This window comes from Schistocerca cancellata, chromosome 4 (assembly GCF_023864275.1).
Source record: "Schistocerca cancellata isolate TAMUIC-IGC-003103 chromosome 4, iqSchCanc2.1, whole genome shotgun sequence".
Lineage (NCBI taxonomy): Eukaryota > Metazoa > Arthropoda > Insecta > Orthoptera > Acrididae > Schistocerca > Schistocerca cancellata.
The window spans coordinates 729449893-729477757 of record NC_064629.1 but is presented as its reverse complement, the minus strand read 5'-3'; the positions used below and the strand labels follow the sequence as shown (position 1 = coordinate 729477757).

Sequence of the window (27865 nt, the reverse complement as noted above, 5' to 3'; positions counted from 1 at the left end):
CAACATTTCTGCCTTTCTGGGAGTTATCTCCTTTGTTCTTAAATAATTTGTTATGTCTTCATTCTTTAGAGTAGTTTTCCATTCTTTCCCCATGTTGTTCTCTTCTTTCTTTTGTCCATGTTGCATCTTGCAGCCTTTGAAACTTCTTAATTTTGCTCTGAACTTTTCTCTTTTTTGTCCTGTTTCTTCTTCCATTATTTCCATTTCCCTCGGGTTTGTTTTAACTCTTTTGATCCATATCATTGATGTTTCTGCGCTTCTATCAAAAAAGTTAAAAATCCTTTTTTTCATCTTGCCTTTCTTGGTGTTGGTAGAATATAACTCTTCTCGTCTTTGTAATACAGGTTTTTTGTTATGTTAAAAGCCACTTCCATTTTCCTTGTCCTTGGGAAGTTACCTTTTTTGCCCATAGCATTTGGTTGTATTATTTCACCTACGTATTTAAATTTTGTAGCCACTTTTCTACTTCCATAATCAGTTTCCATGTATTTTGTTGACAACTTCACATGTGCCTACAACTTATTACTTCAGTAGATACACATAGGCCTATTTTTGAAATTGTCTCTTGTAGGAGATTTATCTGCATTGTTGCATCTTCTATAGATTCAGCTAAGACAGCAACATCATTTGCAAAAGCCAATCAGTTCTCAGATTATCCCCTCTTCTCCCAATCATATTTTTTTTTAAATTCCTTCTTCTTCTGTTCTTTTTCTCCACTCTCTGGTTACCTTTTCTAGTGCACAATTAAACAGCAGTGGGGACAATCCATCTCCTTGTCATACACCAGTTTTAAACTCAAAAGCCTAGAAGGTCCAACCTAGAACTTCAATTTTGCATTTTGCATTTGTTAATGAGTCTTTTATGATTGCCACTCATTCGTTGCCATCTCCGAACTCTTTTAGTGTTTTGGATAATGTTTCCTTGTTAATCAAATCATATGCTTTTTTTAAAGTCTACAGATTTTATGTACATATTTTTATCCCTCTTTCTTCCATATCTTATAAATTTCAGATTTAAAATCTGTTCCATACATTATTATTCTTTTCCAAACCCTCCTTGGTACACTCCTAATTGCTGATTCTTTTAGTTTTCCAGCCTGTTTTGTAATGCTTTTAAAAGAATAGTGTACATGACTGGGAGGAGAGAAATTCCTCCATAGTTGTTGGGGTCAGTTTTACCTTCTTTTTGTGGGTTGAGTGAATTAATGCTTCATCCGAAATCTTCCGGTATAGCTTCTGTTCCCAGACTTTTTGGAAGATTCCACATAGCTCATTATTATTATTATTATTATTATTATTATTATTATTATTATTATTATTATTATCATTATTAATCATCATCATCATCATCATCATCATCATCATCATCATCATCATCATAATAATAATAATATTTTTCATTGTGGCATTCCAAAGCTGCATGTTTCATTATTATGTTATATTGCCTTTCAATTTTTTTATATTTATTTATTTACACTTTATGAATTTCAGTCAATGAATTTTAGTCAATTTTATAAAAATAATTTTCCACTTGTCAGTTGAGACAGTACTTTTTCATTCTTTAAGATCTCAACTTTCTTTCTTCATCTGAAATCATCTGTTTCTAAATCTTGGGTTGTCATTTCACTCACTTGCTTTCAAGTTTCTTGGTTTTGTCTGTTTTATTTTCTAAATCTTCAATTGTAATGTGGAGTTTCCTCATATCTTTCCTGATCTCAGTAATCCATTTCATGTTGCGCGTATTGTTCTCAAATACTCTCCTGATGATTCTGATTTCCTGATCAGATGTCTACAGAAATAAATATGTTTCTTCCTGATCACACTCACAACTAGTTCCATTTCCTTGTAGACTGTTTCACAACAGGCAATTCTCTGGTATCTGATAGCCTTTATTTCACACATTCTGATAATTTGTCTTTCTATCTTGACTATTTATACAGGGTGATTTCTTCCACTGTGTACAAACTCTAGGGATTGATCGACGAAAGGATACTGAAAAAAAAGATCTAATGAACTTATGTCCAGAAATCATGGTTTCCATGCTAGAGACCATTTATTCAATCATACTTTGTTACAAAGGCTGCAGACTAATAAACCCTATACCATGCCGCCACAGTTACAGCATGCACGGTTTCCTCCTTGAGGGTGCTACTGTTCCTCAAACGTCATTCTCTAGTTCCCTCTCCTGCCATTGTAATTGGTAATGTTGTATCTGATTCATTTCCTTTGCTGACTCACCTAGTAGTGGACGTGATACAGCATTGTACACAATGGTTCCGTATTTGAATTGAGAGCTTGCCGACATGGTGTTTACTTATGGAAAGGCAAATAGCAATGGGCAGCGGACAGAAAAGTTGTATCAGGAGTCCTATCCCCAGCAACAACAACCACAGCATTCAATACTTGCAACAGTGTTTCACCATTTGTCTGAGACAGGGTCACTTCAGGAACTTTCAAAACAGTCATCTGTGGGATAGCAACCGGAATGTGTGTGCCGGGATAACTGGCAACAGAAGTGCCATTGATGATTCAAAGAGTTATGTGGCTCCTACATTATGGTTCTCCAGCCCACTTCACCGTTAACGTCTCGATGCATCTCAATGATGTCTTCACTGGTTGATGGATTGGACAAGGGGGTCCAGCTGCATGGCCTGCTCGTTCACCAGATCTCAACCCGTGCGATTTATGATTATGGGGCCATCTCAAAAGTATCATTCCAGATGTGGAGACACTGGAGCAGCGTATTTATGTTGCCTTTAACGCTGTTCGAATGCAGACTGGCCAATACAGACATGAGACACAGAACATGCTATGGCGCATACATACATGCATTGAGGCACATGGAAACCATTTTCAACACATATTGTAACTGTGTCTACATGGTACAGCATGTACTAGGCTGCTGTCTCTGTAACAATGTACAACTGAATAAATGGTCTCTAGCATGGAAACCATGCATTTTCAGACATAAGTTCATTAGACCTTTTTTGTACTGTATCCTCTCATCGATCAATTCCTAGTGTTTGTACACAGTGGAAAAAAATCACCCTGTATATTGGGATGTATTCTATGATCTTGTGACATGCGCATAAATGTACAAATGAAAAAATGGATAAATAAATAACACAAACTTGAATAAAAAAATGTGCTTTCTTATCTACTGGTAAATGCAAGCACACATCTGCCCACTTAATGAAACTGCCATTAATTGAAGTCTGCCAATTTTAACATTACTGGTATCATTTTTCTTGTGTCCTTAAACATTTTTGTTGACATTAAATCAATATTTTAGCTTCAAATAAAATTAGCACAACCATTAAAAACTGATACCAATCTCAAGATGCTAACTTTAATTCTCAAGCAATAAAACAAATTTGATCTTTTGTCATTGTTTTAACTGATCTACATGCAATCACTTAACTGAGCTGAGTCAGCTTGTTGTCTGATTTCATGATTTCCTTGTATTTACTGGTAGTACGGACACAATGTTGGCCTAATGACACAAAAGCGATGCCAGTAATGAGGATTTCAAAAGGATTTAAAGCAAAGATCTACTGCATATGAAGTGTCTTTCTTCATGTGCTGAATATCTTAAATTGTATATTCTTCCCCATAATTGACTGTAGTCACCACACACACCCCTGACAAATTTCATGAAGTAAAACAAGAACATCACTACCTTCCATACTATGGTTACATGTAATACATTGCTGAACACCTTTCCCATGAATAATCACACTGTTTACACTCATACTAAATAAGACTTTTGACAATAGCTCACAATGACAATATATGCATCAGGTCTTTGGAGAAAGTAACTACTTATTATACAATATCAGTGAACCCATTGAGGTGTTTATGTGGTTAAGGTACATGAATCATATTAGGGAGAAGTGGACTTCGATTCCCAAATGCAGCCGTTCTGACACAGTTTTTCCACTGCTTCTCCAAATCACTTTAATTGAATGCTAAATGGTTCATTCACAAGAGGCCTCAGCTGTATTTATGCCCCTTCCTAAGAACTCCAAGGCTTATATATGGCTTAAAGCACTAAAAATATTATGGTTCTGCAGAGTAAAGCCTGTCCATTTTGCTATGATTATAGGACAGATTGTAAGACATTGTGATAATCACATCAGTGAACCTATAGTCGTCATAAAAAAAAAACAAGTGGGGATATAGATTTATACCCCATTCCTTGACTAGGGTACTTATTACGCAAAGTCAGCCAGGGGTCATTGTTTTTCAAAAATTCATCACGAAGATGCTTATCTACAATCACCATTGTACGCAACGTCCAACTCATCCCTTGGTTTGTATCACTATAATGGGTTACAATTTGGGGTCACAAGCACTTGTGAAATCTTTCAAACATATCTAGAATAGGTCATCTAGAGTATTCCTAACTGTGCAAACTACCTATACAACATTGTAGTAAAAGGGATTGCACAGCTGTAACATTTTCTTGGCCATTGCATTAGCCACTATGGGAGAGTCTCCAGTTCATCTTGTCTGCATTTGAAGTCAACTGCCAATGTAATGAAATTGAGCACTCGACTACCACCTACTCCCACTCAGCATCAAATTCAGAGGAAGAGCATTTGGTCAGTTCACAGATATCCAAGACCATGCTGTCAGCATCATTCGTGAAAGAACTGACTGGTTTCCTGGTGACATGTAAGCCCATGTCTGTCAATGGATATAGCCCCTGGTGAAATGCTCCACAGCCACGGGTGACAAACATTAATTAACTTATTGCACACAGCCCACAAGCTAGGCCTACAAGTTTTAGACATTAAGACCAATCAGAATCAGCTGATTTGCAACCATAACCAGTTCTGGCTACATCAGTCGTCACAAAGAACGCTCACGTCTTAGCTGGCATGAGGCCGCACAACCACAACTATAGACAAGATCCTCTGCCTGTCAGCAGACGTAAGCCAATAACGCAATACCTCCAGAATGAGATTTTCACTCTGCAGCGGAGTGTGCACTGATATGAAACTTCCTGGCAGATTAAAACTGTGTGCCCGACCGAGACTCAAGCTTGGGACATTTGCCTTTCGCGGGCAAGTGCTCTACCATCTGAGCTACCGAAGCACGACTCACGCCCGGTTCTCACAGCTTTACTTCTGCCAGTATCTCGTCTCCTACCTTCCAAACTTTACAGAAGCTCTCCTGTGAATCTTGCTAGTTCTGCTAGTTCTTGCTAGTTCTGCAAGATTCGCAGGAGAGCTTCTGTAAAGTTTGGTAGGTAGGAGACGAGATACTGGCAGAAGTAAAGCTGTGAGGACCGGGCGTGAGTCGTGCTTCGGTAGCTCAGATGGTAGAGCACTTGCCCGCGAAAGGCAAAGGTCCCGAGTTCGAGTCTCGGTCGGGCACACAGTTTTAATCTGCCAGGAAGTTTCAACACAATACCTGTCCACACCTGCACCCCAATATTTCTCTGATCTCCGACCTCTTGTCTCACAGTAAGTTGTGATCCATGGTCTCTAATGAGCCAATGAAAGTAAAGTACCTCCCACTAACTGGGCAACTTCTCTCACCCACTCTGCCACACCCCTCACAATCAATAAATCTGCCAGTTACTGTCTATCAGTGGCCTCAAAAATGGCTAATCATCATGTTTATATTGTCACGTAGAAGAAGGTTTATTCAGCACTTGCACATACAAGAGCACGGAGCGAACTGCCTCCAGTCAGAACACACACAGTATATATACAGCTACAGAACATTCCAGTACAATGATTCTTAACATTAGTGGATACTTCTAGAATGTACTTGAACCAAAAATAGAAATTAAAACTGTACAGTCCAGGTGACTTTTGAACTCACGACCCTCCATGCAAGAGTTTAGTATCATAACCACTACACCACAGTGGTGATGATGATGTTTGGTTTGTGGGGCGCTCAACTGCGTGGTTATCAGCGCCCGTACAATGACCCAATCTTTGCTCAGTCCAATTTCGCCACTTTCCCGGATGATGATGAAATGATGGGGACAACACAAACACCCAGTCATCTCGAGGCAGGTGAAAATCCCTGACCCCGCCGGGAATCGAACCCGGGACCCCGTGCTCGGGAAGCGAGAACGCTACCACGAGACCACGAGCGGCGGACTCTACACCACAGTGCTACTCAGCTTCTTTTGCGATGTTGCTCCCTCCTTAAGAAAATAGCATCTCGGTGTTACATCCTCCTAGTCCAGGAACGGATCAGTGGTCCTGCATACTCCGACTCCTGGTGACTGATTCTCACCCTGGCGGTGATCTTAGAACTTCTGTTGCTGCTACGCTGTTCATCACCTTTCGACTTGTTGCCTATCACAGGAGCTTCAAATTTACCCTGGGTTGCAGGAACCGTATCTCTGATCTTTCGTCGTCTTGTGTCGGAGTCCAAATCTTCAACTTCATATGTAACACCAGACAACTGCCTTACAACCTTAGAAGGTCCAAAGCAGTGCCTGAGGAGCTTATCAGAGAGACCAACCTTCTAAACAGGAGTGATGATCCAGATGATGTCACCAGGCTGATAGACGACAGGGCAGTGGCTCGTGTCATACCTTCGGCGATCGTTTTCTCGAGCCTGCAACATGCAGAGTCGAGCTAATTGCCGAGCTTCCTCAGCTCTGGTTAACACCTGACTGACATGGTCGTCATCCGCATCATCAGGCTGTAATGGAAACACACAGTTCATCGTCGTAGTCGCCTCACGCCCATGCACCAGGAAAAATGGTGTAAATCCTGTGGTGTCTTGTTTGGTGGTGTTGTAGGCAAACATCAAAAAAGGTAGCACCTCATCCCTGTTGCACTGCTCAATATTGACGAACATTGATAACTTGTTGGCCAAGGTCTTATTAACGCATTCAGTAAGCCCGTTACTTTGTGGATGGTAGGCAGTCGTCATGAGTTGAGTAAAGTTGCACTGACTGTTTATCTCCGTAACAAGATTCGATTGAAAAACTTTCCCTCAATCTGTAATTAATGACCTTGGGGCACCATGTTTTAATACATCATCTTCCACGATGAATTTGGCTACCTTGGATGCTTCGGCTGTTTTCACAGCTTTTGTAATGGCATAGCGTGTCAGATAATCAGTGCGAACAATAATCCACCAACTGCCACTAGTAGACGTTGGAAATCGTCCGAGGAGGTCAATCCCAACATGCTGGAAAGACGTTTTAGCTGGTGGAATTGGTATAAGTCAGTAGGGTGGTTTCTGAGGAGCTGGCTTCCCCCTCTGGCACTCTCGACAGTGCGACACATCTTGATGGACACTCCTAAATAAACCTGGCCACAAAAATCTCTTGCGGATTCTATCATATGTCTTAATAAATCCTAAATGTCCGGCCTCAGGTGTGTCATGGGATTTCTGTAGAGCATCAAAGTGCATGTGTTTAGGAATCACTGGTAGCCTCCTCTTTCCAAACGGATCAAAGTTTTTCTTGCAAAGTAATCCATTAACTACCTTAAACTTTCCTTTCACATCCTTTGACTGATTTAAGGCAAGCATAATTTGAGATATCTTGGCATCCTCCTCCTGCTCAGCAGAGAGATCCTGGAGTGCAGTGAGACAGTCACTATCTTCTTCAAAGTCTTGATGGTCTTGCACAGAGTTTCTTGAGAGATAGTCGGCATCTTGTTGTTTTCTTTCACTTTTGTACAATGTGGTAATGTCATACTCTTGAAGACGTAGAGCCCACCTGGTGAGTCATTCTGTTGGATCCTTAAGACCTGTTAACCAACAAAGTGAATGATGGTCTGTAACAACTGTGAATGGCCTTCCATGGTCAAAATTTGCACATGTCACAGATCACAGGAAGACATTCTCTTTCTGTAGTTGAGTAGTTTCTCTCAGCTTTTGTAAGTGTCCTAGAAGCATAGACTATAACCTTCTCTTTTCCATGTGAAATTTGCACCAGAACAGCACCGATCCCATACCCGCTGGCATCTGTGTGTAGTTCTGTAGGTGCTCTCTCATCATACAGACCAAGTACAGGGTCAGTCGTCAGAGCTTTTCGTAGTACATCGAAAGACTCTTGTTGAGCACCACCCCAGATACATTTAGCATCAGCTATTAACAACTCTCGGAGTGGCCTGGCTTTGATACAAAAGTCTTTGATAAAACGATGGTAATAAGAACATAATTCGAGGAAGCTTCTCACATCTCAAATACTTTTAGGAATAAGAAACCCCATTGTAGATCTCACTTTTTCTGGGTCTGGCCTCACACCTTCATTTGACACAAGGTGTCCAAGTATTTTGATTTGTTTTGCTCCAAAGAGACACTTTCTTGGATTAAGTTTCAGTCCGCCTTGTTGGAGACACTTAAGAATGGCCCTCAGTTTTTTTATATGTTCATCAAATGTGTCTGAGAACACTACAATGTCATCTAAATAACAAAGACACATCAGGTGCCTTAGAAGATTATCCACCATCCGTTCAAAAGTTGCTGGTGCATTACACAAACCAAACAGCATTACCTTAAACTCATACAGGCCCTCGGGGGTGATGAATGCAGTTTTCTCACAATCAGCCTCATCTACATCAATTTGCCAGTATCCATAGCATATGTCCATGGTCGAGAAAAACTGAGCCCCCTTCAGACAATCCAGTGTATCGCCAATTTGTGGAAGAGGGTAAATGTCCTTTTTAGTTATCTTATTAAGCTTCCTGTAATCAATACAAAAGTACCAACCGCCATCCTTCTTCCTGACAAGGACCACTGGTGATGACCATGGGCTGTGCGAAGGCTGAATGATGTCATTCTTCACCATTTTCTCCACCTCGTCGCGAATTATTTGACATTCCGTTGCTGACACACAGTATGCTCTCTGGCTTATTGGTTGATGGACTCCCATGCTAATCCATTGCTTCACCATTGATTTGTCTAATTTGCTCTTCACCTGTGGATTGAAGCGTTCAGAGAACTCTTGAATAATGGCAAGTAGCTTCTTCTGTTGTTCCTTACTGAGATGTGGTGATAGTCAAGCAAGAAGATCTTGTCTCGTAGTGGTAGTGCTAATTTCGCCCACAGATTCAGCATGGGAGGTTTCTATGACGCTCAGCATTTGCTACGCATATTCGTCTTGGAAGGATATGCGGTTCTCTGTGAAAGTTAATTATCCACAATTCACCAAATTTGTTCTTAAACTAGATGACAGAGGATGGGATGACGAAGTTATTCTTCAGTGGTATGCTTCTCTAACATTCCACTACAAGATCCATGGGCTGATGCATGTCATGACACGTGACAGTTACCTTTCTAGCGCTGACTGCAGGAATGATCACTTCATCCAGCACACATAGTCTCCACACACTCAGATGAGCATCTTCCTGTCCACAGTATCTCATCTCATCTAGCATCATCTTCAAGCGACCACAATCTTCGAGTGACCACAATCTACAATTGCCTGAGAAGCTTTCAAAAAATCCCATCCAAGAATGACGTCATGACTACGCTCTTTTAAGACAATGAATTCTAAGAGCTGTGTACGACCACTTATACCCACATGAATTGTACATCTTCCTGTAGGTTTTACATATTTCCCATTAGCCACCTTCAGCAGAGATGTTCTGTTGTCGACGAATACGGTTTTCTGCAACTGGCAATAGTACTTCTCTGAAATGCCTGAATATGATGCTCCAGAGTCCACTAGAGCTTGGGCTGGTTGGCCATCCATGAGGATATCGATATAGTTTCTTATCATTTCTCTAGTGATTGACGGCAGAGGATTTTTCTCTTCAGCGGCCTCACCTCCAAGGAAGGTCACACCCTTTAGTTTTCCAGGTTGTGGTGGCTAAGTGATTGGCTGGAGCTTCTAAACAGTGATGGAGACCTCGATCGTCGTGTTGGGGAGCGTCCTCTCCAGCGGGTAGCTTGTGGTGAAGGTGACCTACGTTGTCCTGCACCCACACACATCATCTTCTTCATCTTCGTTGCCCCGGAGTTGGTGTCGGCTAACGTCGGTCTGCTGTCTTCTGGCATAGGCATCATCAAATATCCACTGCCTTTCTCAACAATAGTGCATGACATGTCCCCGTTGTCCACAGTGGAAACATACTGGTTGGTTATCCTGGGTCCTCCAGACTTCAGTCTTCCTTGGTGCCCAAACAGGTTCCTCACGCAGCATTGTAGGAACGTAACTCCACCTGGGTCTTGACTTTTTCACCATTTTGAAGGGAAATGAAGGATGAGAGATTGGGTTCAATGTCTGTTCCACTTCCTCCCTTATGACCTCTTGAAGCGTTTCGGTTTTTTGCTCACCATGCAATCTGAGTGCCTTCTGAACTTCCTCTCTCACTATCTGACAAAGAACACTTGTGAAATCAGTCGCTCCCTCCATTACAGACATCGATACGACGTTTGGAAGCCGTTCAAACTTCTTGCATGTAATTCTTTTTTGATGCATTGTCTCGATATATTGGCACCATTTTATGAAATTGTCTGTTGTCAAAAACTCCTTCAGGAGTAGGGCTTGATACATGTCCTCAGCAACACCCTTCATGAGATGAGCAACCTTATCTTCCTCCTCCATTCTAGGATCCACTATTTTACACAGCACCAGGACGTCTTGAATGTAGGATGCTGTAGTTTCTCCTGGACGCTGTGCCCTACTTTAATTTATCTTCAGTCTTGCTCTTCTGATGTTGTGTGTCACTGAAATACTTGCGTAGTTCCGCCTAGAATACTTCCCAGCTTGTGAACTTCTCCTTGTTGTTCTCATACCATTGCTTGGCAGTGCCCTCCAAGCAGAAAAATACATTAGCCAAACACATGGTGTCATCCCAATTGTTAAATTTGGCTATATGCTCATATACCTTCAGCCATTTGTTTGGATCTTGACCATCATCACCGGGGAACCCGGAAGGATGTCTCATGTGGTGGAACACAGTTGCTGTCATTGTAACATCCTCTTCTTCTTCTTCTTCTTCTTCTTCTTCTTCTTCTGTCTCCAATAGATTGCAATCTGTTGAATATGGCTGGAACTCTAGTTTCTCAACAAGTAACCAGCGGCTCTGTCGTGGCTGATGGGAGCCACTGTGTCATTGATAATGTGTGCTATCACAAGTTCCAATACCTGGCACCTCCACCAGAATAATGTCACGTAGAAGAAGGTGTAATTAGATGAATGACTAACACTAACTTCACTTAAAGATTTATTCAGCACCTGCACATACAAGAGCGCGAAGCGAACTGCCTCTGGCCGTAACACACACAGTATATATACAACTACAGAACATTCCAGTACAATGATTCTTGACAGTAGTGGATACTTCTAGAATGTACTCAAACCGAATACAGACATTAAAATTGTACAGTCCAGGTGAGTTTTGAACTCACAACCCTCCATGCAACATTTTAGTATCACAACCACTACACCTCTGTGCTGCTCGGCTTCTTCTGCAACAATATGCCACTTCATTTATTGGCAGGAATTTCAGCATTGCTTTTCTCCATTCTTCATCAGTGCAGGCACGTAACAGGCTATTATCAGCTCTGTGAGTCAAAGTGAAGAGGGATTTTGTATCCCAGCTTGGCACGGCTATCAATTCCAATAGCAAATCAGAGATGTTTAAACTGTTCAGTCAACCTATAATCAAGTCAGCCTACCGTGCAGCTGACAACTGGTTCACAATGTGTAATGAAACTTCTCAATTCTGTGCCAGACTAATTGTGTACAATGACTGCTGCTTGTTATGGAACCTCTTGGCTTGCTATTCAGATGGGCTTACTGTGGTTTACAACAGACTCACTTCTTACTTGGTTTTTGACTCCTCCAGTGACATTGCCTGTGTATGAGAATGTAGTGTCTTTTGTGGTCACAGCTCAGCCTTACTGTTCTCACTTACAGCCAAAGTGTGCAACAGAAAGCCCTCATACAGAGTTATGCTCCACATGAATAGTATTTCACAAGTCTCAGCTTTTTCATAGAATTTGATGCTACTTCAAAAAAATTACTGCATTTAAATTATCAATATGTTTAAACATGATAGAGGACAGCAACTTAATTCATGAACCTCCCAAAGAGATAACTGTCACCTGGATGATACTCAAAACCAGAATCTTGCCTTTTGCAGCAAAGCTCTTACCGACTAAGCTATCCAGTCAAGTCTCGCGACTAAGCCTTACAGCTTCAGTTCTGTCTGTACCTATATTTTACTTTTCAAGCTTCACAGAAGCTCTCCTCAAAATGCTGGACTCGAACTCTTGGAAGAAAGGATGCCACAAAGAACTGGTTTACCGCCAGCTGCGGTGGCCGAGCGGTTCTAGGCGCTTCAGTCCGGAACCGTGCGACTGCTACGGTCGCAGGTTTGAATCCTGCTTCGGGCATGGATGTGTGTGATGTACTTAGGTTAGTTAGGTTTAAGTAGTTCTAAGTCCTAGGAGACTGATGACCTCTGATGTTAAGTCCCATAGTGCTGAGAGCCATTTGAATCATTTTTGACTGGTTTACTCACATACTCAACACCGCTTCTGCAGTGAATCTTGCAGGAGAGTGTGCACTGCTCTGAAACCTCTTTAAAGATTAAAACTGTATACCAGAAAAGGAGCCTTTCACGGATGTTCGTTCCGCTATCAGTCTGACAGAACATTTCAAACAGGGCACAGATAACTGCAGAGTGTATGACGCATTCTGGAAACTTATTTGGTCATATAAATTTTTGCTGGGGGGACATCCATAACTGTTAGATATGTAATGCGCGTGACTAAAACATCTGCTACAGTTGTACAGTTATTTATGGACTGAAGTATTTACACTACCTGGTTTCAGGGACTCAGCCACACCTTCAAGTATATCTACTAACAGTAGGTTGAAGCACCTGGACACTTCAACCTACTATTTATATATACACCTGAAGATGAGGCTGAGTTCCTAAAACACAGTAGTGTAAAGACTTCAGTCAATAAATAACTGTACAACTGTAGGATATGTCTTCATTGTGAACAGCATTTGGTCTTCTTGTAACCCTTCTTGAAAACAAATCTTTTTTGCAGTCTCTTTGTGTCTCCAAAGACAATTTTTTCTTTATACGGATTTATAACAACTCATAATTAGCACCAGTACCAACACATTTGCAAATGGCAACCTAAGATTCAGTTCATTTCCAACAGCTTTATTTCTCAACATCCACACATAAACCTGCACATCTACACGCAATTATGTGTATTCTAGCTCAAAAATGGACTCGTCCAAAATCTAATTATCAGTTTTGTTTGTGTGTCTGTTGACTACTCAATGCCTCTACTGTTCAGCGAGTTGTTACCTTTGCTTCTAAATTATTTACATTCAGCCATAGCATTCCATACCATATCAATATGAATATGGTCATTCAGTATTTTATCCTACATTTCACTGTCGCTGATTGTGGTATAAATGTACTCAACATGCAGAACACAAATATTCTCTCTCTCTCTCTCTCTCACACACACACACACACACACACACACACACACACTCTATATGGTGAAACCATTCCTTTATTTTGTGCAAGATATAATGGGATTATTATTCTACCTTCCAAGGATCCTCACATGACCCTTATCAAAATCAAAACTTCTTTTCGGTGGAAATCTGTCATTTGCTAGTCCTGTGCTAGATTCTAATTCTATTCTGCCTCAGATTCTGTTCCCTTATAAGTATTCTAATAACTCTGATAGAGTGCTTAAGTGAGGTATACAAAAATAAGTAAGTTCAGTTTTACTCAATTATCACTTCATATTCCCCGCATCATAGTATCAATAAACTCTAATAATAGTGCCACCATTTTTGCTGTGCTGCAACTACACCCATGCTCATAATTTAAGGATAACTGAAGAATGTGGTGCCACACAACGTGGCACTACACAAAACTGGCCCTAATAGCATAGGCACATAGGGAACACACACGACACAGATCTGTAAGTCCACGGATTGGTGATAAGTTGAGAAAACCGTCCCGTTACACATGCGCTACATGTGACCATGTACTGTGTTCTTCACACCAGGCTTTACAGGCTCTCCTGTGACCAGGGGTCAGTGGAATGCACCTTGCAGGTCTCTGGGAGAATAAACCATGTCTGTCCAGGTGTCTGTAGACTGTGTGTCTGGAGATAACTGTTCCAGTGGCGGTGGTAAGGTGCCGAGCAAAGCTACCTGCAGTACTCTGTGGCCGTCTGCGAGCACTGATGATGAGATATTGATCATCTTGTGGTGTTGCACACTGTGGACGTCCCATACTGTAGTGCCTGGACACTTTTCCTGTCTGCTGTAATCGTTGCCATAATCTTGAGATCACACTTAGTGGCACACAGAGAGCCGTTGCTATGACCTGCTGTGTTTGACCAGCCTCCAGTCGCCCTTGTATTCTACCCCTCATAACGTCATCAATGTGTGTTCTTTGAGCCATTTTCAACACACAGTCACCATTAGCACATCTGAAAATGTCTACACACTTACTCACTGCACCGTACTCTGACATGCACCAACACACCTCTGCGTATGTGGACTGCTGCCAGTGCCACTGTGCGACGACTGCAGGTCAAATGCACCGCATGGTCATACCCTGAGGTGATTTAAAACCGCAACCGCCCACCAGAGCATTGTTTCACCATGTATCAGCATTAACCTTAATTTATGAGCATGAGTGTATAATTGTCTGCTATTTGTGTCCTAAACATTCCAGTCTAACTCCTCTTCCCAGTACTACTCTGATCTTCAGTAGGCACTATTTCCAATAATACCTCACCATCTTTACATTAAAGACTTCAGATGACTACTGCCATGGGGACAGTCACCAAAGATCTAACATGTGCCATCAGATGTGGACTCACAAAACTGACTGTCCTTCCAGTCAACAACTGTGGTCCGCACTCTCAGTTGACACAATAGAGGAACTGTTAATTACTTGTGTCTCGTGGTATACTGTAGTTAGAAGTACAATGTTTTATCAATAAACAGCAGTTGGAGGCCTGCAAAGAGTCATCAGTATTCCACAATGAAGGAATGGAAGAAAGAAGGAATAGCATATTTAGGTTAGTCTCCTAAATCACAAAAATGACAATTACTTACAGTCAGACGGAAAACCTTGTTCTGCTTCGGTAATACTCTGCTGTGAACAGTATCATCATCTACAGTTTTTTCCAGTTTCCAGTCTGGCAGATTAACAATGTTCCATGCAGCCTCAACAATTTCATGGGCCTTCCTCTTGTATTCTGACTCCTATAGATACATGTCCAAATATCAGTATAAGCATCACAGTCAAAATAAAATGAAAACATAAATAGAGGTGTACAGCTGTTTACATAAATGAGTATAAGTACACTGACAGATTATTAAAAATTGACTATATTTCCTAGAAATAATTTTTTGAAACATCAAATGCGTAAAAATTTAACAATCACTTATCTACATCTACATGGATACTCTGCAAATCACATTCAAGTGCCTGGCGGAGGGTTCATCGAACCACCTTCACAGTTCTCTATTATTCCGATCTCGTATATCGCGCGGAAAGAATGAACACCTATATCTTCCTGTACGAGCTCTTATTTCCCTTATTTTATCGTGGTCATCATTCCTCCCTACGTAGGTCGGTGTCAACAAAATATTTTCGCATTCAGAGGAGAAAGTTGGTGATTGGAATTTCGTGAGAAGATTCCGCCGCAACGAAAAATGCCTTTCTTTTAATGATTTCCAGCCCAAATCCTGTATCATTTCTGTGACACTCTCTCCAATATTTCGTGATAATACAAAACGTGCTGCCTTTCTTTGAACTTTTTCGATACTCTCCGTCAGTCCTATCTGGTAAGGATCCCACACCGTGCAGCATTATTCTGAAAGAGGATGGACAAGTGTAGCGTAGGCAGTCTCCTTAGTCGGTCTGTTACATTTTCTAAGTGTCCTGCCAATAAAACACAGCCTTTGGTCAGCCTTCCCCACAACATTTTCTGTGTGTTCTTTCCAATTTAAGTTGTTTGTAGTTGTAATACCTAGGTATTTAGTTGAATTTATGGCTTTTATATTAGACTGATTTATTGTGTAACTGAAGTTTAACAAGATCCTTTTAGCACTCATGTGGATGACCTCACAATTTTCATTATTTATGGTCAACTGCCACTTTTCGCACCATTCAGATACTTTTTTCTAAATCAGTTTGAAGTTTGTTTTGATCATCTGATGAGTTTATTAGTCCATAAATGACAGCGTCATCTGCAAGCAACCGAAGACGGCTACTCAGATTGTCTCCCAAATTGTTTATATAGATAAGGAACAGCAAAGGGCCTATATAACACTACCTTGGGGAACGCCTGAAATCACTTCTGTTTTACTTGTCTACATCTACATGGATACTCTGCAAATCACATTTACTCTTAATATGTCAAATTATCAAAATCATATCAATATAAAACATCAACATGTGTTTCAGTATTGGAATCAGATGCAGGTCATTATGAGGATTGTAGACATTTCAGGCAAAATTTGAAATTTTGTAGCAAAGACTAATCAAATCACAACTGAAATTGAGGATGCTGTCTGTGACTGTGTAACGCCAGAAATGCATATCCTCCTATTTCCATCTATTGTACTATAAAGTTTTTCCTTATTTTGTTACCTGACAATATGACATTTCTGTGTTTTTATATATTGTAATTGTTTTGCATTTATGTTGATGTATAATTGGTTTGTTTTGTAAATATTATTTGTATTTTTATGCTGGGTCTTGCCTAGGGAAAACTATGCTATCGAACAATTACATCGATAGGTCGTGTGGAGAACCAAAGTGTTTAGGATCTTCGGTAGTGTTAACTCTGCCATATGGAGTGCGGGCAGGGAGCGTCTGGCTAGAGCAGGTGTGTTGTGTGATGCTCCCGGGAGTTGCCGCACTTTCGGGGTTTGGCAGCATGTAATTGTGCTCAACTTGCTATGATAGTTTCTGACACGGTGTCGCGGACGGGAAGCATTAGCTGGCGCACATCAGGAGCCCGTTTCGCCTGGTGACAGTGTCGAGAAGAAGGCGCGCCAACATCCAGCTTCTGCGACAGCGACGGCCGACAATGAGTGACTGTCGCCACCTCCTCCACCGACGACTTCAAACCTTCAATCAAGCAACAAGGAAGACTAGAAGCACGTAAAGTTTTAGAACTGTATGGCAGACCTCAACTTTTAAAATTGTCCCATTTGTCTCACAAAATTACAGCAACTTAGCATGAACCTTTGTTGCTCATTGTCCCAATTGCATTACCAAGAAGTGTCCCTTCCTTTTCCTAAATGAACTCGAGTGTCGTTGAAATTCAAATGCCAGCATTAAAGTAATATCATTCGATTTCACTGCTTTAATTTCAAAGTACAGTTAAAGTATTCATAGCTGGCTACCATAACCTAACAGAGTTATATTTCGATTACACAAGCACAAATTAAGAGTGCGAGTTTTGTTACCATATTTTAGCTTACCTGCGACTGCAGCTCAGCTTGGTACGTACTAAATTTTACTATTGTTAATCGTTCAGAATCATGTAATTCAAGCTCAAATTTAAATCTCTTATTTCTAAATTGCATAGATTCAAGTAGCTTTTGAAATGATAGTTGATGTAGCCCAAGACTAACCTTATTTTATTGAATTTCGTAGTGCTTCAGGAACAAATTTCAGTCACTAAATTAACTTTCAATTTTCCGGTTTTATTTTTTTTGATAAATTAAGTCAGAGTGTAGCGAAATTTATTACTTCTAACAAACACTCAGTTTTCACACAACACGTGTCAACCTTCAGTTGCCACGCTTTTAGTGCTAATTATACGTGCAATTACCTTTCTTTTACAGTTATTATAGTAGTTGTCCATAGGACTGGCGACCGTAATTTCCCCCAAATCTCAAATATCTAATTAATGCCAGTTAATTGTTAACGTAATGACCGCACATTTACTTTCTTTATTAATTTTACCCTTTTCTCAAAATTAATTTCCACCAATTTCATTTGCATTTTTCCTTTCATTTAGATGTAACCCTTTCCTCCCTCTTTACTGACAGATTAACTTCGGTTACGATTGCTTTTCACAAATTTCCATTAGGTACACGCAGTTTAATTTTTCACTGTCATTAAGGTCGTTAAGTGTGGGGGAGGTTACACGTGGCGACCTGGTGACAGGACAATCTTTGGATTTGTGGTTGTTCTGGACATGAATTTTGCTTGTGCAAATGTTGTAACAAAGTACTGGTTACGAACAGGTCGTTACGTCAGCGAGAATAAGTACTGGGAGGAATCTCAATTAGATTTGAGATTTGGCATCTATATTGAAAATTATTAAAATGAGTGAAGGCAACAATTACCACAATTTGGTAGACTTAGATGTGGCACAATCGGTCGAACAGTGGGAAATGCGCACCGCGGAACCCATTGTTCAGGGGCAGGCAGCTAGCATGAAAGACGCGACCGCCGAAACACAACAAAGAGCAGAAATGGAATTCCAAACTTTAGAAAATGTTTTAGAATTGGAAGTGAAAATCAAATCTGAACCCCTTGATGATGAATACGGGGGGACAATTAAAGAGGAACCCGCTACGGAAGTAAAACCGCTGGGTTTCGGGAATTTAACTGATTTATTGAATGTTTTGATTAACAAAATCAAGGCTCAGTCTAGCAAGATAGAAACTCAATCGGCAGAAATTAAAGCTCAGTCTGCCAAGCAAGAAGCTCAGTCTGAAAAAATAAACAGGAAGCTAGACAATCAGAACAAAGCTATTAATGTTGTTAACAACAATGTTGGAGTTGTTAACACAAAAGTTGATAAAATCAAAGAAGATATTGTTGTAATTAATACTGAAATCGGTAATCTTAAACAGGAAATGATAGGCATTCAGGTGGAAATTGCGAGCATAAATACTCGTTTTCATTCCGAAATTAGCAGAATCGAGAAAAATGTAGGAGAAGCAGTTGCTCCGATCATCGAATAAGGTGACAGAACAAATTCAGTAAGTGAAAAGAGGATCAACAGAAGGTGGAAACTTCAAAGGCTTTAATGTCTGAAGTAGATACTAAAGTAAGGAAGCAGGCTAAAACCTGCGAAGAGAGAAAGAGGGAAGTGGAAACGCTTGCAACAACCACTTGCCAAGTAATTACGAGAGTGTAGGAATTAGAAAAGAAACTTGACGAAAAACAGAGCAATGTGCCAATCTGTGCACATAGTTCGGAATTGTTGACGAAAGAGGAGTGGTTCGATCCCTTGAAAAAAAGCGGTATACACGCGACGGATTTCATTAAAAATTGTGAAAGAGTTTTACCCAGATCATGGACTAATGAGAGAAAAATTAATGCGGTTATTGACGTGTTGGCTGGGGATGCCAAGCGTTGGGGCTTAAACCTCAACATTACGAACCTGGCTTTTGATGAGTTTAAAAATTTGTTTCTGGCTGAATACTGGTCAGAGCAAAAACAACAAAATGTCTGGCGCGAATTTGTCATATCGATGCGAATTCGCGTGGCTCGATGAAGGAGTTTTGTGAGGGCTGGATCCGCAAGTTGGAATATTTGCATGATCGCCGCACGGAATCCGAAATAGTCTGGGAACTCTACAAGAAGCTTCCAGATGATACAAAACACTATGTACGAAGCAATTACAAGGCAATCAATGATTTTCTGGAAAGAGTTGAGGACGAGGGCAATTGGCACAATAATTGCGACAGTGGTAGAGGCCATGGTAACAACAACGGGTACCACAACAACGATAACCATGGGAATAATGCATACCGCAACCATGGCAGCAATAACAATAATGGTTTGGACCATATTAACAATCGGTACAATGCAAATAATAACAGGAATGATGGAAACCAGTATCATACTAACGTGATATGGGCTTCACAGAATAGTAATAACACCAGAGGGTGTGATAAGCCGCCTCAGCAGCATCCGGGGAGCAGATCTGCTGGGACGAGACAGGGAAACCATTAGCCGCGCCGGTGAGGGGCCGACCAGGTGTGGAGAAATTTTGGCAGCCCAATAACAGGAGAAAACCCAGGTGTTGTCGTTTTGAAAATTCCGTATGGAATAGTCAGCGGCGGGAGAGTGTGTCAGTGTTAAGAGAAAGGAGTGTGCCCACAAATAGTACATCAGCTGTAGACACGGCAGTAGAAAATACATTCACTGTCAGTGAGAACAATTTAAGTAGTGTTCCGGAAATAGATTATAAAGTGGCAGCTGTAACACCCACAGCGGAACTGGATATTGAGTTTAAGAATGATTCGCAATTGTTGAGAGAAGTCTGATAACACGTCCGTCATGCAGAGAGGGATGAGGTCTGGTTAAGGCAGTTCGGTCGCTTATACAATGAACTAAGAGATTATAGGGGCCTGTACGGGAGAAGTGTTTATGGGGAGCGCGGGCAAGATTTGCCACGTCTCGTCCCGCAGGAAGATAGTGTTTGTGAAGTGATAGAAAGTTCTGGCCCTAACCGGCAGACTTTACCAGAAATAGTTGATGTTAATGGGGAGCACGAAAGTTATAGTGGTAGAAGTAGCCAACCCATCCGACGCAAAACTCCAGCTTAAACATTGCGAGAGTATTAAGGAGAAAGATTATGAAAATTTTAGTGATAGCCGGACACGATTGGTAGAAAAGCACATAGATTACAGCGTGTATGAGGTTAGAGCTGACGTTATACGGTCAGACGGTAGCAGTGTGGGTTGCGCAGATCCAACTGGTTACAACTGGTAAAAAAAAAAATTAAATTCCCCATGATGAAAACTGTGAAATCACAAGTTAGATCAAATTACCACAAGCCACGATACACCTATTGCCCAAGAGACTGATACCAAATTAAAAATATGGATGTGTGTGTCTTTTCTTAGTATGCTTGGTCATTCAAGTTTTGAAGACACTCACCTTCCCCATTAGGATTTAATATGCTAGTTATATTGATACCATTATGGATTACTCACCAAATCGTTACAGCAAGGCTGTAAAAAGGAGTCATTCATGGCCTTGTTAAAGGGACATACCTGACACTTGCTTCGAATAATAAACTAAAAACATGGGAATAATTGAAGTCAGTAGATTAGCCCCTGTATTAAAGCATAATTTTTGTTTATTAGGAACCTAGTGACAAAGGAAGAAAAAAGGAAGATTGTGTTTAAAATCCCATCGACATCTAGGTCATTTGAGACGGAGCACAAGTTCAGATTGAGTCAAGGATGGGAAAGGAAATCAGCTGTGCCCTTTCAAAGGAACCACCCTGACATTTGCTTGGAGTGATTTAGGAAAATCAAAGAAAAGCTAAATCTGTATGGCCGGACACGTACTTGAACTTTCATCCTTCTGAATGTCAGTCCAGTGTGCTAAATACCGAGCCACCTCGCTCGGTGAAACCAGTGTCTTTATTGTGGTGCTGGGTTGTTTAGAGTTTTTGGGAGCAGAAATAGCGCACAGTAGGTCAGATCAGTAGGAAGATGAGTACAAGTTGTATTATAAAGCAAGAAGTCTTTGTTAACAAACTCTTCATATCACATAACCACATCATTGTCACCCTCATGGAGAACTTACAAGACTATAAATTCACAATTTACCAGCAGTACAAATTTCTTCAATCAATCTGCCGACACTGTTGATTTGAACGCCACCACAATCACTGTTGCCACACAATGACAGCTAGCCATTACAACACTTTTTTTGTCAGTAACAAGAAAATTTTGCCACTAACGCTGCCAGGCACTACTTCATTAAAGTGACTCATAAGAGTTACAATTACTAAAAGAAATGTGTCACAGTAATTGCTGTTTTGACCTCATTAGCCTCACTTCCATAGCTATTTGCCTGTCCACAGTTTTGGGAATGTGGGAAGCTTCTGCATAAAAAGCATGGTTGGTTTTTCCTGTTTTTTTCTAATATTATCTATGCACTGGATAAAAAGAAAAGCTTTAAAGAGCAGATCTCCTATACTCAAGTGATGGAACATATTAAGTATGCTGAGAATGTAGTTGTTAGGACACTGACTTCATATTTTGCAGGATTGAGTTTGCTCTGTACAGCACTCCTGATTTAGGTTTTCCTAAATCATTTCAGGCATATGCCAGGAAGATGCCTTCAACACGGCCATTTTTGTGAAAATGATCTGTTCAATATGGTTTATAAAAACATTTGTCAAGACTCCTGAAACTGGCGACCCCATTGGTAATCCATCTTCTTCTAATTATATGCACTATTGAATTGGAAGTAATTTTGTTCTATTATGAGCTTTATTAATGTATTTCATTAATCTGTTCATCAGGAAGTTGAACATATGTTTTTGTGTTTTTATCTATGATGTCTACTGTTTCTGGTACTGGTATGCTGGAATACATGCTCCCTGTATCAAATGAGGAGAGTGTTGCTGTGTCCCGAATTTTTATATCTTTTACCTGTTGCATTAGATATGTAGTGTTTTTGATGGTTCTGTCTTCTTGTACTCTGAGATTTTCAGACAGTGATTTTAACATGTATCCTGCCAGTTTGTAAGTGGGTGTTTTCTGAAATCCAGTATTGGCCTCACAGGGAGATCAGTTTGTGCATTTTGGTTGGCTTCGGCGGACAGGTGGCGTGGGATAAATTTGAGTCGGCTTTCGTTTATCCATGTTATACAGTATGATGTCTATGTTTTTCAGAGTGTTTTTCACTTTTGTCTGGAATCTGTTTGTTGTGTGTGATTTTAATCTCATAATGTTATTTTGGCAGATGAATTCTTGTGTTTTTTCAGTGTATTGTTCTTTGTCTATAAGTACTACTGTGTTCCCCCTTATCTGCTTTTGAAATGATGGCATTTTGATTTTGCAGGTTTTTTCCGAAGTTTTATGAGTGTTACAGATTCTGTGTTTGTGTTGTTGTGTTTTCATGTTGGTTACTATAGTATGGATTTCTGTTTTTATTCGTTCTCTAGATAATCCAATGTTGACACTGCTGTTTTACTCTCCTACCTTCCCTTGTCAATACACTTTCTGCGTCTGTAAGTAGTTTTTTTTTATATAATCTTCATCTATTTCTGAATTTACATTGCACTTTAATCCTTTCTCCAACAGTTGTCTTTCATTGCTGTTTATTTGTGTGTCTGTAATGTTCACTAATCTTGGGTAAAATTTGTGTGTGTGTTTTTGTTGGTTGTGTTTAAGAGTTGTTATATTGTGACTTGAGTTGATTAATGTTTCTTCTATGCAATGGTTCCATAGAAGAAAGATTAGTCAACTCAAAAGACTCAAATCACATCACAGAAACTCTAAACACAACCACACACAAAAATTTTCCCAAGATTAGTGAACCTTACAAACACACAAATAAACAGTAAAATATGATGACTTGTCCGATTATGACCACTTTTGTGTGGTCCAATAGCAGTGGTATGAAGAGTTCAGGTTCAAGAACGTAAGATATGTGGTAGGTAGTATCTGTCAGCTGAACGTTCTGAATTGGGTAAATGTTTAGGTTAGTCTCAGCATACTGAGCCAGTAAAGGTTGGTATCTACAAACGTGGTACCCATGTATGCAGAGTAAAGACGTTTACGAAATTAAACAGTGAAAATTGTAGAAATGGAGATACTAATGGAGGCTGGCGAGTCTGAGGTGGGTAGAGAGAGTTTTGGATCCATTTGTGGGAACTGATGTCTGGATTTACAAAGGTGATTTTTGAGAAGAGGAGGCCAATCTGACATGGGATTTTTAGGATGCAAAAGGATGGAAGGTTACAGTCAAGCTCCTTTCCAACAAAGAGATCATCAGAGACAGAAGCTAGATGCCTACATCATGAGACATGCATGACAAATTTCTTTAAGTCCATCTTTGTACAAAATGGTTGACTGACTTTGGTTGTTCCATACAAAATGTAAATTTAGAAACACCTTCAGTTATCTACATTCTGAACATAATTTATTTCTGTCACCAGTTTCAGTGTTTCACTACACCATTTTGAGACCCCAAGACTGCCATTTAGGAGAAATCCAAACTCATGTGCAGTCAAAATAAGGGCCAGCATTAAGTATCTGGTATCTGCAGACTAGTTTCAACAACGTGATCCCTTCAATCATCAGCTGAAGGTTGCTAGACAAACATTTAAACCAAACTGGTCAAAAGTGAAAATCAGACACTGATTTTCATCTATGACCAGTTCAGTTTGGATGTTTGTCTAGCAGTCTTCAATTGAAGAACAAAGGGATCGTGCTGTTGAAACTAGTCTACAGATACCAGTTACTTAATGTTGACAAGCAGTTTACACACTTCAAAGTAGATGAATAACTGACACCTTCGTAGGTGGCCCTACCACATTTTCTACAAGTGGCTTCTCCCTTATAACGGAGAGTGATGTGTCCAAACACTGGCATTTGAAACAGTGTATAGGCAGCAAGTTTAAGAAAAGGAACCCAACCTTGATACGCAATGGGGGTTTGTGCTATTGAAGGTAGGATAAAAGAGTAGGATTTTGCGAGATCCTCATTCACTCTTTTTATAGGAAGGAAAACAACATTGATATGATAAGGGAGTTTTGTGCTATTGAAGGCAGGATAAAGAACCACGATTTTGCGAGATCCCCATTCACCCTTTTTATGACGGCATGTGGTCTCTTGCCTTCTTTTGTCCACTAATCTCCCAATTCTTCTTTGGGAATATCTACAAGCTCTCTGGATGACACACCTTTGCTGTAATTCAAGATGTGGTGTAGCTCTGTTTCAATGGCATACTCCCTGAGGCATTTAGCTTTCCGGAGGTTTGTTGCTTGGTGTGGACTAGAAGTTTCAACCAACAATGTTTCATTTCATAATTGCTTGACAGATTCTGGAGTGTCAGCAATGCCCTCTAAACTATTTGACTGTAGAAAGTGAAACTTTCTCAAAACTGCCCTCTTTCATTTTAATTATTAAAAACACATTATGACTCATAGCACATGCTCCGTTACTATAAACACAAGAACTCTTAATAACTTTTGAGTCAGGAGGACTGGCTAAGTAAGCCCTCTGGTGAGAGGTCATGAGGCCCACCAGCAGTACACCAGTTCCACTGTGAGTTGATAAGTTAAAGTTTGAAGGTTCCATCTTAATCCCATGAGCAGCTAGGAAAATAAATGTTCACCATGAGAGAGCCCTGCTTACCTGGATAAGCCTTATATAACTGAGTTGCAGGAATTTCCCCACAGGTTGCCCACTAATGACTGTTCTGTCTCAACAACCACGTGTCTTATCGACACACAGCACACCTTGAGACTGAGAGGTTTTTATGCAGTTTTTGACCATCCTCACAATCCAGGCAATTAAGTCAAGATCCCCATTCCCTGTGACACATCACATTCCACCACCACTATGTATGGGTCGTTGAAGCATGCCCAGGGCTAACGGTTACAGAGAACTGGGTGCACTTGCCAGTCCCCAGCTCCAGAAACCTGTCTGCCAAGCCCATACCCAGCAAACAAACGCTGAGCTCCCTCAGGCGCTTGCCATTTAGCATAGCCCAGAGGGCTCATGTGACTTGCCCAATACCATGCATGTGGCAAGCATTAACCTCTTTTGTAGGTGGCATTTGGTTTCTGCACAAGTTGTAAATAACCTTTTACAGCCACACATTTTACCCCTGCAACCTTTAGAATTTTGAAAAGCATTTTCCAGTCAACATTTCAAAGGCTTTCTATAAGCCTACAAATGCTATAAATGTATGCTTCTCTTTGGTTAACCTATCTTCTAAGATAAATCATGAGATCAGTACTGCCTTGCGGGTTCCTACATTTCTCCAGAATCCAAATTAATCTTCCCTGAGGTCAGCTTCCAGTAGTTTTGCCATTCTTCAGGAAATTCATGCCAGTATTGTGCAGTCATAACTTATTAAACTGATAGCATATTTGCCTGCATATAAGATGCACCCCGCCTTTTAAGACTTCCTTTTAGGGAAAAAATTTGTCTCACTTAATACATCTACTGCAAAACAATAGCACATATGTGCCCTTACATGAAATAGCTAGGTAAAGAAGTAGGAAAAAGTGCCCTCTTTTAATTTTTGCTCTCAAATCTGCAAAATTCATCCTCAGAGCTGAAGGAAGAAATACTGAAGGCGGCCATGTCAGAATCTGAATCCTCATACAATAAATTATCCTCTATACCATCCTATAAAGCTTTGACCCTACCACAAACTTAAGAAATGATAGGTCTCTTCCTCCTTCCTGATGTAGTTTCAGAATTTGTAGACTTCATCTGTCTCCTCCACGCCTTTTCTATAAGTCCCTTACATGGCCTGTTGATACATATACTTAATTCCTAAAGTGAACCACTTATCCCTCCAGAAATTATAAGTAACTGAGTCTTCATTTCATTCAGTCTACTTTTAACGTCTTCTGTTCTGAGAGAACGAAGGCCTCCAGGTTGTCTAGACCAAATTTGATCTATCTAAATCTCATTCCTCCTCCAACCCTCCAGCCTTAATTGTGTACATGAACAAACACTCATTTTAGTAATAATAAAAAAAAAAAAAAAAAAAAAAAAAAAAAAAGTGGTGGAAATTTCATTTCACCAGCACAGCAGGACAAAACGGCTGTGTAAGGAGTCCTTTCGTGCCCTGAAGTTTTAACAATAATGTTTTTTGTGGCCTTGGAATTCACAGTTCTGTTAGAAGGCACATCAAAGGTTGGTGGAGTTTCATCCACGCTTATATTTTGTGAAAGTTCAAACATTTTTCTCTTTTCCTTGCGTTAATGACAAATCAATGAAATTCAACAATTTGTTCTTCGCACTCAGCTGGCATCTTCTGTGATATTTTTGTCTTAGTCCGCAAATAAAGCCAATACCTCTTCATAAGCCTTGAACACCATGATGTTGATCCACTAAAGTAGGAAATCCCTTTGTTAGTGGAAACTGCTTTTGCTTGATGAATAATCATTTTCTTTGAAACAGAAATTCCTGCTTGTCTGTTCTCTAAAATCTAAAGTACTGAGTTGTGCCTCAAGTTTTGGACCTTTAACAGTTCCACTTCTTAGATTATGTTTATCGTGAGGTGCTTTCTTTAAAACATTGTCCTTATCTTTTTTTTCAGTTGGAAGTGGCCCTAAATGCCTTTCCACAGCCCTGTTTCCATGCTCTTTAGCATATGCAATCACTTGCAGATTAAATGCAAAGGTATAGCAATGCCATTTTCCAGCCATAGTTTTCAAATAAAACAACGATACAGGTACAACACAAGTGGGTCTCCACACTAAATACAACAATAACTGAAGCTTAAACAACCATATATAAAAACTGTTAATGATGGTGCATGTGCATCCACTGAACTCTATGCAAACAGAAATGCTCAAAATTTGCAAGGAAGTTAACAATACATTGCTTCAACCTGAAACACACAAATTTTTCCCTATTTTTAAAGGGAAAAAAAGTGAGTCTTATCAGCCGGCAAATAAGGTAATTCAGTAAAATTCAGAGCTGTCAGCACCTGAAATTTTGGAATTATTATATTCTTCTTAACATCTGAGGGTATTTTTCCCATGCCATGTATACTGCACACCAGGTGGAATAGTTTTGTCATAACCGGCTCTCCCAAAGATATCAGTAGTTCTGACAGAACGTCATCTACTCCAGGGGCCTTGTTTCGACTTAACATCTTTCAGTGCTTTGTCAAATTCTTCTCGCAGTAGTGTATCTCCCATCTCATCTTCACTGACTTGCCCTTCCCATTCTACAATATTCTCTTCAAGTTGACTGCTCTAGTACAGCCCCTCTAAATATTTCCCTCCACCTTTCAGTTTTCCCTTCTTTGCTTAGAACTGGTTTCCCATCTGACCCCTTGATTTTCATACAGTGCTTCTCTTTTATCCAAAGGTGTCTATAATTTTCCTATAGGCAGTATCTATCCTTTCCCTCATTATATACGCTTCAATACCCTTGCAATTATCCTCTAGCA

General features: G+C 40.3%; 1 protein-coding gene across 3 annotated transcripts in view; it reads right to left on the bottom strand.

Annotated features, from left to right (window-relative positions):
* LOC126184579 (steroidogenic acute regulatory protein-like) overlaps window positions 1-27865 on the bottom strand; it is a 143869-nt gene that overhangs the window by 37933 nt on the left and 78071 nt on the right. For all 3 annotated transcript variants that reach the window (XM_049927010.1, XM_049927011.1, XM_049927012.1), the window contains one exon: window positions 15052-15201. In XM_049927010.1, the coding sequence (XP_049782967.1) occupies window positions 15052-15201 (150 nt within the window). The remainder of the gene's footprint in view (window positions 1-15051; window positions 15202-27865) is intronic.